Here is a 14963-nt window from a genome sequence, read left to right as displayed (position 1 = left end):
CCGTTAATATATCACAGGAATATTTAGTAATTATGAGATCACAAAACCACCTTTTGCAGTTGAGAAAATAACCACAGCGGAAAAGGCGTTGAGGAAGCACAGACAGCTGGGGTAGGTGAGTAGGCCTGCCAGCTCCCAGGCCAGTCACACGCCCATCGTGACGTCACGCCCAGGTGTGGCTGTTTCGGGAGCATTTATTGTGTCGACACTCACACACGGAAGTCAGTGAATGGCAGAATAAACAAACCATCACAAATCCCGGTGGACCGCGACCCGCGTCGCCAAAAGGTAAAGTCCTCACCTGTAGAATAAAAACCGAAAGAAACAATCTGGAGAACGCAGGGGTTATATTCGATAAGTCTGGAATGCGAGGGCGAGACAAGGCAACCTAACCGAGGGGCACTTGGACGGAAGAAGCGCTTAGGAGGATACACTGGGTAGGGGGACGTGGCCATGAACCCAGGGCGACCCGCGGACGGGCCGGGGGGCAGCAGCACGCACAACCTCAGCCCCCCCGCGGTAAACCAGATGCTGATGGAGTTCATGATGTACGCCGGACGGGCGTTCGTGGTCTTCTACCCGGTGTACCTGACGGGGTACCTCGGACTCAGCATCAGCTGGGTGCTGCTGTGCATGATGATGGTCACCTGGTGGAAGAAGAATCGCCAGTGTAAAGACGTCCGGATCGGAACTGCAATAGACTTCGCGGATAATGAAGCACATGAGATCAACAGAGAGTTGACTAAATCGTTGAGCATGGCCACATGGGTAAGTAGAGTGTTGTGCTGTCATATGTTTGGGGGAGAAAAGCAAAGATTGCAGACTGATAACTTCACACACTCCTAACCATTGGAAGAGCCCACCAACTCGGGGCCATAATGAATACATCGTGAAGTTTTTCACACTTGGCTTATCCTATTTTGCATTTTATTTTGTCATGTTGACACTGCCCACTCCAACATGTTTGATATTGTTGTTAAGAAACAGACACACACATACGTGTTTCCAGGCGTTCAACATGTTTGAACGGGAGGTTACCAGGCCAACCTACTAACTACTACAAGGCACATGCACTCTTGTCTCTTGAATATGTGACTCACAAGTCGACTCTCTTGGGAAAAGGTGTGTGTGTGTGTGTGTGTGTGTGTGTGTGTGTGTGTGCGAAATAAATATACAATTAATTTAATAAGCTTAACTCCCACTATAACCCAGGCCTCTGTATCCATTAAACCATTTGTTCAATTAGTAGTATTAGTTTTAACCCCCAGACCCCTGTTACAGTTTGCAGACTTCATGAGGCCCCATGGTAAGACCAGAGATTACTATTACCGTCTGAATGAACTCATGATGATTTCATTCATTCATGTCCCTTCACCTTAATTTGTGATAATGTTGTGCACAATTTTATTACTGTGTCAATGTAACATTGCATGATTCCCCTCACGAAAAGATTAATTTTGATTTACATTTCTGAGGTTACAATTGAAGGTATCAAATTGATAATTAAAATAAACAATTTTTATTGCTAAATAAAAATGAAAGGGTTACGCAAAGTCTGACACTATTGTGCATGTCCCACAAAAAACAACAACCCTGAATGATGATTATGATTGATTTACAATGAAGATAGCGTCATGCGTGTGAGTGTATCTAATATTATTCTTAACTTTTTGTCTCCCCCCTCCCCCCCAAGGTAAAATTTCCTGATGTCGAAAAAGTGGAGTGGATTAACAAGGTACATTGCTAGACTGTGACGTCTAAAACCTCTGAAACATATTTTAAGGTTTAAAAGATGCATTACACAATAAGGACCAATTTAAGTCTTGCTGTGAAGTTCTCATTTCTCTTCAATGGCCTATTATTCACTTTGGTTTTCGTCAATAATCTATAGTAGGCATATGATGTGTATCAGGTTAATCTATTGCTCTGTGTGACCAGGTACTGGAGCAGGCCTGGCCATTCTTCAGCATGTTTATGGAGAAGCTCCTCAAAGAGAAGGTCGAGCCTGTGGTCAAGTCGTCTAACTATGCCCTCAAAGCATTCAAATTCACCAAGGTCCACTTTGGACACAATGTGAGTCTGCTCTCATCCCTCACTACTCTTGGCAACTCTCATCATGACATTTTAAATGTATGTTGGATGTCTTTGTGTGTGTGCATGTTTGATCTCCTGTCACAATAAGGTACTTGACATGTACATCTAACTCTATAAGATGAAGGCTGGATCGATTGTAATGAGGCTGAGAACTGAGAACGATCAGAACATAAAATCAATACTGCGGCAACTACAAAACAAGTTCAACTTCTGCGTCAGCTCGTTCAAAGAAATGATAGCAACAGAGTGCAGAGTATAGTTTTTTAATGCATTTTGTATTTTTGGTAGTACAAACAGCAGAGCAGATGTATCACATTTCAAAGTGCTTTGTCAATAGTGAGGAGAAACAATTGTGAATTGTTGCACCAAAGTGCATTCTAGACTAAAAATAGCTAAATTGCTAAATAACACAGTTGCACAAGTCAGCTTGTGGGATGTTCCCGGGAGAGGTGGGTTTTAAGGTGGTTCTTGAAGGCGGTGGACGGCTGGATGTGGGTCCAGCTGGGGGGCTTTACCTCAGTTCCTTGCATGCTGTACAAAGACGCCAGTAGGGCAGAACTTCTCAGCAGCACATGTCACTCTTCATCACCTTGTTCCTCTAAATGATTCCAGCCTCTCAAGATCACTGGCATGAGGGCCTACACTCACGAAGTGGACAAGAGAGAAGTGGTTCTTGACATGAATATATGGTGAGTCACAGTCTATGCACCGTTTATTCTGGTGAAAAAAGATATCAGCTTGTTGGATACGATTTTTTGATTTTATTTTTTAACAAATTATCATTTTCATGTGGACGTCAGCTGCAACTCAACAAAACAATTATATTTAGCAGTTTTGTTTAGTTTCATTGCATTTTAAATTGCATAATTGTATTAATTGTTTAGCCCACATTAAGCTGCAATTATTTGTGTTACTTCCTATTTAATTATTTGTACATTTAATCCTCAGTTATGATGGTGATGCTGACATTGATGCAGATATAAACCCAGCCATGGAAGTTGGTGTCAAAGGACTTCAGGTGGCCTTTCTGCCCTTCGCACAACTTGAGCCGTACTATATACATATTAACACTTTGCATAATATGTCAGTAACCCTAACCCTTTTATTTCTCTCATTGTTGTAACAATTCAATACAATACATACATTCCCTCACAATATACATGTGGAGAAATGTAACGGATATGAAACATTTTGATAAAGCAATAAGCTTGAATTTGTTATTTGTAAAGATGAATTTTCTTTTACTTTTACTTACTTTTGCAATCTGTACTGTTCTATCAAAATATTTCCGAGTTGTAGTCCGTTAAGGTGATGCAATACACTGTATTTAACATGTCCAGTTCAAAGGAATGATGAGGGTTATTCTGGAGCCTCTGATTGGTCAAGCCCCGTTGGTGGGAGGAGTCACGTTCTTCTTCATTCGCCGGCCTGTAAGTGTTTGTGTAGTGGAGTAGCTCTCTCTCCATGATGTACCTGTACAGGTGACCTCGTTTTAAGCCTTCCCACCTGATTTCAGACGCTGCACATCAACTGGACCGGCATGACCAACCTCCTGGACAGTCCGGCGTTCAGGTGAGATGCTCATTCCCCCAGAGGAGTTAGAGCTTGATAACACAAGGCCATAACATCTACTGACTAGAGCGTTGGATTCCCAGCCAAAAGGTTCTGGGTTCGATCCTTAGTGTCCGCAGTCTATCTGTAGGATTCGTAAGCACCGCCTGTATTTGGATTGAATGACCCTTCCCTCTCTCTCTCCTGTTCTCTTTCACCAGCTCGCTGTCTGAAGAGACCATCATGGACATCATTTCCTCTATGATGGTCCTGCCCAACCGGATGTGCATCCCCCTCATAGACCAGGTCAAGGTGGCCCAGATGAGATTCCCCCTGCCTCGGGTAAGGCACTCGAAACACATTCGTGATGGCTCGTAGATCCTGTTGATCAGCCTTGGAATGGCTGGCTAGTAATTGCTAATCAACATCAGACTTTGTGGTTAGATGTGGGCCCTGTAGTATTGTGTTGACGTACTTAAGCTACCAGCCCACCAGTGGACTGGACTCACTGGTGGGCTGATCTACCAGCTTGGATCTGAGGGTGTACACTCCCACGAGTGATCTGGAATATCTTGTCATAGCTTATCAACATCACCCATTGTGGCGCTTTGATGACTTTACTTACTTGCTTGACCAGAATGGTTGTCCCATGTAGAGGTGCACAAAACAAGACAATAGTACAGGAATGCAATGATGCAAACCACACTACTGTCCGTACGCTAATCGGAATGTGGTCCATGCACATTATCATGTTACAGACATGTAGCACAACAAGCTACTTAAGGCTTCGATTAACATTTGAAAATGATTGATAATCTTTGGTGTTGTTTGATCATATAAGGTTACCTTTGGTACACCTCAACATAAGCATGTTTTACCTTTTGTGTAAGTAACTGTAAGAGTGATTTTTTTATTTTTTATTTGTTGCCTTGTCTTCCTAACAGCCATCTATCAATATGTTGGGTGTGAACTTAACTTATTATACAGTAAATAATTTGTTGACTCTTTTATCCAAGGAGTTTTACAATACAATGTTATTTTTAGTGGCCCCAGTGGGGATTAAACCCATAACCCAGGCAGTGGTGGCATTCCCAGTTGAGCTACAAAGGGCCGCATGTACTTGTACTTAACCTTGGGAACAACACAACAAGAGCATGACATAAAGTGAGTTTAAAATAAGAGTGACTCAAATCAGATTCACAGAGCTGGCTTCGTATAGGAAGCGAGTCTATTTTGGAAATTCCAAAACATTATCATTATTTTCTGTCCCGAAATGGCCGTGTGCTTTGGCCTCACCGTGCTAAAGGTCCAGGGAAAAAAATCAGCCAAACTTTGAAACGGAACACTGTGGAGAGATCCCTCCCTCTTCCCGGGATGAGGAGGAATGAAGGTCATCCCAGTTTCCAAATTGAGTGTGTTTGCTCTGGCAGGGGGTGGTCCGGGCGCACCTAGTGGAGGCCCGGGACCTGGTGCCCAAAGACACCTACATGATGGGCATGGTGAAGGGCAAGTCGGACCCCTACGGCGTGCTCCGGGTGGGCAACTCCCAGTTCAAGACCAAGACCATCAAGGAGAACCTCAACCCACGCTGGACCAACGAGGTGTTTGAGGTACGGGGCAGACCTGTGGACTCTACACGTATTGATAGGTGCTTTAATAGGACCTACTTAGGATAACTATTTATTTTGATATACTTATTGCCATTATTATGGTCATTATCTCTCTGTACTGTATTCTTTAGTCTGAAAGTGTTCCTTTCTCTGTGTGATATGGTATAAGATGTCAGCATGTGACAGATGTCTGAAGGGTCCTTGTTATGACTAGGGTATTTACCAAGTGCTTTCCACCAAGACAATTTGTAGCAGTATAATATCATTCTCCATGTAAAAAAAGGCAAAAGACTAGCGAAAAATATGTCTTATGATTCAGTATAATTACATTTTTCTAGATATGTTTCAGTAAAATTCCTCTCTGACCTAATGGTACTCAAAGTATATGGCACTAACATATCCCTGTTGTATGCTGTTTATATGTTTTCAAGTAAATAAACCTGGTGTAGGATAGGAAATCAATCGCTATAAAACGAAATGTCATCAAGAAAAGGGAATGCATTATCACAGGGTATGCATACATTTTTTATAGAAATAAAATCCACTCGGCCAATGCAAACGATGCATATTTACACATTCAACATTGATTAGCAACTTTAAGCACATTGCTGTTTGAAGAGCTTCTTGTCGTCATGGTCACTGCGGCCCCAGCACCATGACGACAGTGTCCCCTGTCGTCATGGTCACTGCGGCCCCAGCACCATGACGACAGTGTCCCCTGTCGTCATGGTCACTGCGGCCCCAGCACCATGACGACAGTGTCCCCTGTCGTCATGGTCACTGGGGCCCCAGCACCATGACGACAGTGTCCCCTGTCTGTCCTCAGTTTGTCGTCCACGAGGCCCCGGGACAGGAGCTGGACCTGGAGCTGTTCGACGAGGACACGGACAAGGACGACTTCCTCGGAAGGTTAAAACGACCGATAAATCTGTCTGTCTGTCTGTCTCTCTATTGGTCGGCTGGGTCCGTCTTTATGTACGTGACTGCCGACCTATCAGTCTGTTGGATGGTCCGTCTGTAGTTGACTGCACCTGCCTGCCTGTCTGTCTGTCTGTCTGTCTGTCCGTAAATAAGTAAATACTACTCAGCTGAAGGCGTTATGAACTCCCTCCGCAGGCATGTCCTGGATCTTGGAGACGTGAAGAAGGAGAAAGAGCTGGATAAGGTGAGGGTGTGGTTCTTTACAATGGAAATCAACGTCTTTATTGTAAATGAGTGTAAACTTTAAGAATGTTTGCAGGAACAAATTGACTCCTAAAGCTATATAAGTGGTCACTATAATCAGTAATGTATTCTTTACCATACCAAACGTTAAATAGTTCATTTCCAATAACTTTCTTACATCCATTTGAACCCTGAAATGTGTGTAGATCTACACACTTTTAAGGAAAGAAAGTAATTTTAGAAAGACAGACATATGAGGAGCACTGTCATATAATATACAACCTTATTGAAGCGGTGTCCATGTGTATGAACTCAGGAGTCGATGTGTTAAGACCACGTATTATGTGTTACATAATATACATATACTGCCTTGTGCTAGTGGATGTGCTGTTTATTATATATGTAGTGTGTTGGATATAATGAATATTGTTCCCTGTGCCAGTGGTTTCCTCTGACTGATATTCAGAGCGGTGAGGTGCATCTCAGACTCCAGTGGCTCTCTCTCCACACCAACCAGAGCCTCTTGAATGAGGTACAGTGCGTTAAACACCTTTTGACTTCTCACATACACACACTTATACACATACACACACACACACACACACACACACACACACACACACACACACACCCCTCTTTAAAGACAGTGTTTTTCGACTTGTTTTAGAAAGTGGTTTGTCCTTTGGCCTCTGTACAAAATTGTCCTCCTTCAGGACTTGTCTTGTATACAAATGAGTTAATCCATAAACCCTTCACTTACAGACTACTGATGGTAGTGCCTGTGCCATGATTGCGGTTTATTTAGACAATGCCAAAGACCTTCCAGTAAGTCTTATCCGACATGGCTACCAACCATTTTTTGTTGTGTGATCTGCAATGGCTCGGATTCGTTCATATTGCCGTTTTGTTTTATATTTTAGAAAGACAACAGTGAGTTCACTCACAATCAGAAACATGGTAAGCATTCAAAGGAAGCCAAGGTAAGAACATTTATTTAGTATACATAACGTTGTTAGGAACATACTTTATTGTGATAATAAATGTAATCTTCGAGCCACTAATAAGTAATGATTGGTAACCATTTAAAAAGAGCATACAATGGTAATATATCACCATATGAATATCCTTGCATGTACGGCAACCCATGTATGTCCCCTGATCCGGGATACATTGGTACGCAGGAATGTATTATCTGGTTATATATCCATTGAGTGGTTGGCTAAGGCTCCGTGTCTGTTGGTGTCTGCCCCTCTAGTGTGTCTGACTGGATGTTCCTGTTTGTCTGGTCACTGTGCGTGTGACTTTATATGGGTGTGGCAGTAACCAAATTGGGTTTCGCAATTTGCTTTTCCACTTGAAGCTCGGTTTGGTTTTGTCAATACCAGAAATGCAAAGAGACCTGTAGGTGTGGCAAAAACATCATCAGATTGTTCACTAAAATGTGTTTTTATTAACAAATCACAAACCACCAACAAAAGTTTCCTGAATACATAATCACAAATTGGGTATCGGTTCACCTAGTACACAGTGGGTCCTGATCTGAGCTGCCGGTACTACTAACATTCATTGCCCTCTGTTGGTTTTAATGGAACTGCAATAAGAATGCTTGAGGTTCATCTGATGAAAGCTCTTGCAACGTACACAACAGAGTTTCTCTTGTTTCCCTAGTGTTTGGTGCTCAATATCAAACTCAGCTCAAACCTATATTCAACATCATCTCATATTTCATGTTTTAATATTATTGTATTTCTCACTCACTCCAGAAATACACACGCACGCACGCTGGATCCAGTACTGTAACATATCATATAAATAATTGCGATTGTGTTTCATTAGTTCACAAAGAGAGTTGCAGAGCCAAACACATTGGTGGAGATGTCCATCCGTGACCACGTTCAAAAGAGCAAGGTAACCTCCATTGACAAAACAACAAACAGTTACAACTCAGAAAAGTGTCATCCTATGCTTTCCGTTGCTATTTTGAAACTAAATTATCTCCAATTAAGTCGTAATACATTTTGGATGTCAATTAGAAGGTATAGGGTATGGAAAGTATACTCGTTATAATAATGAAATTAATATTAAGATATAATAATTAATAATTTTATTCTCTCCACATTTTACAGGTTGTCTATGCGTCCAACAATCCAGTGTGGGAGGAAGGGTTCACCTTCTTTGTCCACAGCGTCAAGAATGAGCAGCTCACCGTGGAGGTCTGCTGCCTATTGAACACAACCTGCTCCACGTGGTTCATTTGTAAAGCCTCAGAGTAGTGATGGGCAATATTGAAGAATTAATGAGCACAACTATAACGACAATACAGTGAAACAAGGGTTTTCTAATGATTAATCGTAGTAAATGCATCATTTCGTACCTCATGCGTACATATATTTTATTGTGCATTATTATTGCCATGCTACTTTATATGTACTATTCACTATTTGTCAGATGACACACACACACACACACACACACACACACACACACACACACACACACACACACACACACACACACACACACACACACACACACACACACACACACACACACACACACACACACACCTACCTATGTATACAAACATACATGGTCCAAACGGGACCAATGTCTTCTGCGTATGACCTGTATCCGTGCGGCTGCGGTGTTCCCTGGGCGCAGGTGAAGGAGCACGAGAAGAAGAACGTGCTGGGTGTGCTCACCATCCCCCTCAGCCGGCTCTTCAACGTGTCCGACATGACCCTGGAGCAGCCCTTCCTGCTGGAGCGCTCGGGGGCCACCAGTCAGATCCAGCTGAAGGTCACCCTCCGGGTAGGAGCCGCCGCTGCACTGAGGGCCACTGGGGGGGGGTAGTTGCACACCGTGTCACTCAGCTTGTATTCATGTATTTATGAAACTTTTTTTTGCGTTGCCTGTGCTTCTGGTGTATGAGACAATTTTCCCCTCTGAGATGAATACATATAAATGACTTATCTTATCTTAAACACCACTGAGGACAGTGTTAAGTTTTCAAGTCTCCCTCTGTGTGTTTTTTGTATTATTATTATTTTTTTTAATCTGACACAATGTTCTCAAAGTTAATATTTTCAAGTCGGATACTTCTCAAAGTGATATGATATGATTATTCAAAGCGTCTCTTGTGAATAATAAAAAAAGATTCCTTCATGCTGCTCATTTCAGTCCTAGAAGTAAAATATATCTATAAAAATAAATACACAAAATTGTTGTCTGCTACAAAACAAATGGTAGCCAACGTAGCATTAATTTGAATAGTATCCGTTCAGAGGATATTTGTGGAGACCATCAGAAACTGAACTTGGCTACAAGTGGGGCCTGGCGGTTCTATTCTGTGTAGGTCTTTGTATTCCCTCTGCAGCACAGTTCCGCCCATGTTCCACTGCGGGCCCTCACCCACGCTCTCGTCCAAAACCAGGTCCTGACCGTTGAAAAACCGGAACCCAAACCCGTCCTGGATCCTCCTCCACAGTCCAAACCGGCCCAGTCCGCCCCGGGGGGTAGACCCCCGGCACCTCCCTCCGGCTCGGGTCCCACCCTTCCAGCCAGCCACCTCGACGGCGAGTACGACGGCGGCCAGCGCCGGGGCTCCTTCCTGGGCACCGGCGGCCGGCGGACGGCCCCTGACACGCCGGCGATGCGCCGCTACGACTCCCACAGCCTGCTGTCGGAGAACTCCATCGCCTCGTCTCGCTTCGACCTCACCGAGGGAGCGCCTTACCCAAAGTCAGTGCGCGCTTTGTGGCTGGAACGTCTCGTGGGGGGGTGACTCTCAGCCCCCCAGGTTATGGGTCGAAGCCCCAATGCCAAGAGTCTTGACTGTTGGCATGACGCTTAATTCACCCTTGCATGTATCTTATGTGATACACTTTGATTAACAGAGTCTTCTAAATGGTAGTTTTGGAGTAAAGGAGTCCGTGCTTAGACGCTTTAGGCAAACACTATTTGCTATCGTTGGTGTTATGTGTGCTTTCTAGCTGTTGTCTGATCCGGCTGAGTTCTGTGGCTCAGGATGGTCTCTGTGGGCAAAGCAGCGAGCTCGGGAATCAACGGCACACAAGGCACACAGGCAGCGTTCATCAGGAATGGATGAAAATGTATTCAGATACATAAAGTATAAATACAGTTTGTGTAAGGGTTAGATCACGCCCCTGCAGTGGGGACTATACACCGTTACTTACCAAAGCTTTAAAGATGATGTGGAAAGTGAAACGGGCGATGAGAGAAAACTTTCAAGAAAGCTCGGGGCTCACAGATAAGAGTGAAACCAACAGAGTACATAGTTACCAGCACACGCGGTTACGGTTACACAACCTAACTCCCAACGGGGACATCTTTGACCATTACGAGGTATGTGGATGACGTACACGCACAGTGTCTGGTAGAGACTGGTACGATAAGGAACTGAATAATAAGTTACCTGAGACATGGAGCAACGCCCAACCATGGCTTTATGGGTCAAGGGCTGCGGATTCATTTGTTATTGGGAAGTGTGTGTGTGTGTGTGTGTGTGTGTGTGTGTGTGTGTGTGTGTGTGTGTGTGTGTGTGTGTGTGTGTGTGTGTGTGTGTGTGTGTGTGTGTGTGTGTGTGTGTGTGTGTGTGTGTGTGTGTGTGTGTGTCCTTTGGGGCTATACGTCCGCGGCTGCGAGGCCAGCGTAGCGCTGGGGCGGTTGAAGGCGGGGATGCGGCCGCTGGCCTCACCTGGCCGTGTCCTCGTTGTCATTGCAGGGAGGTGCTGAACCACCAGGGGACCTTTGGGGAGATCCACCTGACCATGCGCTACGCCAGCCTGAGGAAGAGGCTCGTCGTCCTGGTCAACGCCTGCAGGTACGTCTGCCCCATGTGTAGCATAGCGGTGCAGTTTGGGGTTGAACCTGGCTCCTTACCGGGCGTATGTGGTTAGCTGGTTAGCGCGTTAGCCTGTTGAGCCCCTATATTATTATGCTTAAGTTGATCAGTCAAAAACCGTGAATATATATATATATATATATATCTCAGAGGAATGTACCCACTATGCAGCTATCACATATCTCATCCACAAAATGTAAAGTAAATTGATATTCATTGCATCTCGTCTTGCAAAGGCTCAGCACTGCAGAGGCATGGTCTGAATCCCCCCCCCTCTGTTTTGTGTACCTCAACGTCTGATGTTGCACAGCATATCATACAGAATATATTCGTCAGCAATAAACAATGTTCATTAATACATCATTTTTCAACCACGGGACACACCGTTGAGGTGTATTTTACTTTTATACCACAGCATTATTGAATACTTGATTCTGATTGGTCTGCCTCTTCCTCAATAACAGGACACCTCTGCTTTCTAACAGTTGTGAATCAATACCCTTAAAAACCATGGTCAAATACAACTATCGACCAGAACTGTCTTTGACAACCCAAATAAATATGCTCAAAGCACTGCAGAAGAATATTTTAATATTGTTCCGCAATTAGGGATAAGTTGATGGAAAATAATGCACAAAGGGTGTGGTGTTCGACCAAGGCAAGGCGTAGCAGGGTTTCCCGCAGAAAATGTGTTAGTTTAGGTGGTGCGGTTCGCCGTCAGACCAGGGCGGGGGCTGCTAGCCTAAACAACATTGTCAAAATAAAAACTGAAACAAGAGTCAAAAAATGTGTGCAATTTGAACAAATTTCTCAAATAAAAGTGCTACTCAACATTGTCAAGCCCAAAGTCCTACCTGAACTGTTCAAAGGTTGCGGTGTTAAAAAAAAGTTGCCGCTATTAAAAAAATAATGCACGCCCCTTGAATGTTATTGACCGATCAGGATTAGTAGTCCTAGTCCTTGCTTGTTACTGTGAAACTATTAAATACGTTACAACCCAAATGTTTACGTAATCCCCTGCTTGGTGTAGAGGCCTGATCCCGTGCAACGAGAACGGCACTGACTCCTACGTCCGCCTGTACCTGCTGCCCGACCAGTCCTGGAAGCACCGCATGCGGACGCAGGTGAAGAAGAGGAACATCAACCCCACGTTCAACGAGAAGTAAGACTGCCAGTGGTCTCCACCACATTCACTTTGAGAGGAAACCTTTGTTTTCTTCTCGTCATCTAAATTTGATGTTTATTTTTCTCTTCTTCCTATACACCCGCTTGCTGTTCTCCCCTTCTTCTTCCTCTCTTACCCTTATCTTCTCTTCTCCTTTCTCCTCTTCTTTTCTGCCTCTCCTCCTCTCCCCCCCTCTTGCTCCCCCTCTTGTCATTCTTTCTCGCCTCCTCTTCCTGTTGAGCGATTGATTCATAGTCATCATGGTGATGCAGCATTAGCATGTCCATGTCATTGTCCTGCTTTTCCTCTCTTTTACCAGGTTTGAATTTAACGTGTCGCAAGCAGAAGCTCTCACCAGGAAGTTGGACATAGCAGTGAAGAACAACAGGATGTTCCACAGCCGAGAGAAAAAGGAGATCGGCATGGTAAACAAACATGGGTTATGAGAGCCCGTCGCACCGCTTGAGAGAAATTATAATGAAAAATGATAACAATGTCTGACCACTCACACACAGACAGCCATGAGGTAATGTCTCTTTAAGTCTTGATTGGGTATAGGAATTGATCGTTGCTCTTCCTTGTTGGGTACGAGATGCCTTGAGTGAGGGCAGTAACCGGAGGTCATGCGTTTACTCTGTCCTCAGGTCCTGATAGATCTCTCCAACCTTGACCTGATCAAAGGCGTCACAGATTGGTGAGGAACCTATCTAACCTAACCTACCTACCATCTACTGAAGGACAACATCCTGTTGGCTCGTTGGTCAATGTTGTTTATTTAGTCACCAACCATAATTAAGTAACAAGCTTGTACCTTAAAACAACCTACACATATCTCTAGTCAAGCCTGGTCGATTGTGATTTCAATAATGCTATCAATAAAATCACAACCTATATCTGATATATTCTACAAATGGTGGCCAGTCCGTACCGCTCTCTTTGCTGACAGGAATCATACCTTCTCCATTCCCCAAACCCCTCCCACACAGCCCATCTGCACTGGTTTGCGTCAGACAGTTGAACAGCCAGTTAAAGCAGGCAGAACACTTTGAGTATTTTTTATTCTAAAAGTCTCCTGCCTACTATCCTAGAGGGGCTCAATATGACACATAGCACCTTTTTGAGATGATCACAATGATGATATACTTATATATATTTATATATATTATTTATTCATCCAAATTCCTCCTGTTGTTTTTCAATTCAAGGTTTGAGCTCAGTCTACCTGGGCTGAAGAAATGCAACTAACAGACCCACTTACCATTCACCAAACGGACTCGCCAAACAACTAAATAAACAACCGTCCGAGCGAACAAACGACCAATTTATGTTTGGAGCGGCCAGCGAGGCCCCGGAACGAAGAAGGACTTGAGGAGAGGTCGTCCAGAACAACAGCCGTGGGGCGGGCGGGGAGTATTCATGCTGTTTCATTATCTTCATTTGATTATTTTATTCCCTAGGTCCTATGTCGTTAGCTGGTTACTGTTACATTACACTTGCTGCCCGGATGTTTACCCTTTTATTTTATTTTGTTACATTGTGATAGCTGTTCTGGAGTATGGCAGGCAGGCAGCTAACGCCTTCCCAATCAGTGTCCATCCGATGATGTTTAATTAGTAGAAAGTGTAAAACTATAAAGAGAACACAGATAGATCTCAGGTTACTCGTGAAATGAATCTCATGACAAGAAAACAAAGACTTAAGAAGGTCGACTACGTTCTTAAATCTAGTTCATGCAATTGAAATATAGAAATGATTCCCACGGACAAACAAAGGCTGAATGAATGGACAAATTAAATAAAGTTTTGTAGAAGCCTGCGGTCAATGTTAACTACACTACAGTATAAAGGGAAAGGCTAGGTGGCACAAAGCTAATCTAACTACACCATACAACATTAACATTGGATATTCAATATGACATTATTTTACCGAGACGTACAGAAGAAGCTGTGAAACAGGGTGAATAACACAGGTAAACAGGAGAAACTAGAGACAAATCCACACATTCACTGATTTTTTTCAACAATGAGATGAAAGTCATGCTTTTTTCTTTATGAATTTTATTGCATTTGTTTATAAAATATTAAATCCAGGGAACATATTATATATTATTGTTTTAGTGATTGAGTGTTGCACTACGTTTTATATGGATTTACTTACACATCAATTGTACAACAATGCACAACAAGTGAATGTGGTTAATTTGTATTTCTTTCATGTGGAATTGAATCATTTAAGGGTTGCCTTTTTGAAGGCATACACACAATTGTTAACATCTTTTGAATTGCCAATCGTTTCTTTGTCAAAACATGTGAATACATGAAAAACATTGATTCAATAAACACTTGTTGCCAAATTGAATCTCTGACTATGAGCCAATCATTCTTACATGGGCAAACGGCGGGAACGTGGATCACGTGGCTGGCTCGAGACCAATGAGCCGTTATTCGTTACCGGGATTTCAACCATACATTACATACACTTTAACGAGCTTACTACTTAAAATACTATGTCGCTT

General features: G+C 43.4%; 1 protein-coding gene across 1 annotated transcript; it reads left to right on the top strand.

The window, feature by feature from the left end:
* The first annotated feature begins 329 nt into the window (after positions 1-329).
* Positions 330-14585, top strand: esyt3 (extended synaptotagmin-like protein 3). Its single transcript, XM_084479017.1, has 23 exons — positions 330-768; positions 1694-1735; positions 1939-2073; positions 2707-2783; positions 3043-3112; positions 3435-3524; positions 3611-3666; positions 3867-3987; positions 5076-5255; positions 6082-6164; positions 6372-6420; positions 6862-6951; positions 7182-7244; positions 7340-7399; positions 8256-8327; positions 8546-8632; positions 9081-9230; positions 9853-10160; positions 11164-11262; positions 12314-12445; positions 12768-12873; positions 13093-13142; positions 13654-14585. Exons 1-23 carry the CDS (start codon positions 454-456, stop codon positions 13691-13693), a joined length of 2475 nt encoding a protein of 824 aa, XP_084335143.1. The 5' UTR covers positions 330-453; the 3' UTR covers positions 13694-14585.
* The last annotated feature ends 378 nt before the right edge of the window (positions 14586-14963 follow it).

The sequence above is a fragment of the Micromesistius poutassou genome (genome assembly GCF_964030765.1).
Source record: "Micromesistius poutassou genome assembly, chromosome: 14".
NCBI lineage: Eukaryota > Metazoa > Chordata > Actinopteri > Gadiformes > Gadidae > Micromesistius > Micromesistius poutassou.
Note: the sequence above shows the minus strand (reverse complement) of the source record. Positions and strands in the feature narration are given on the sequence as shown.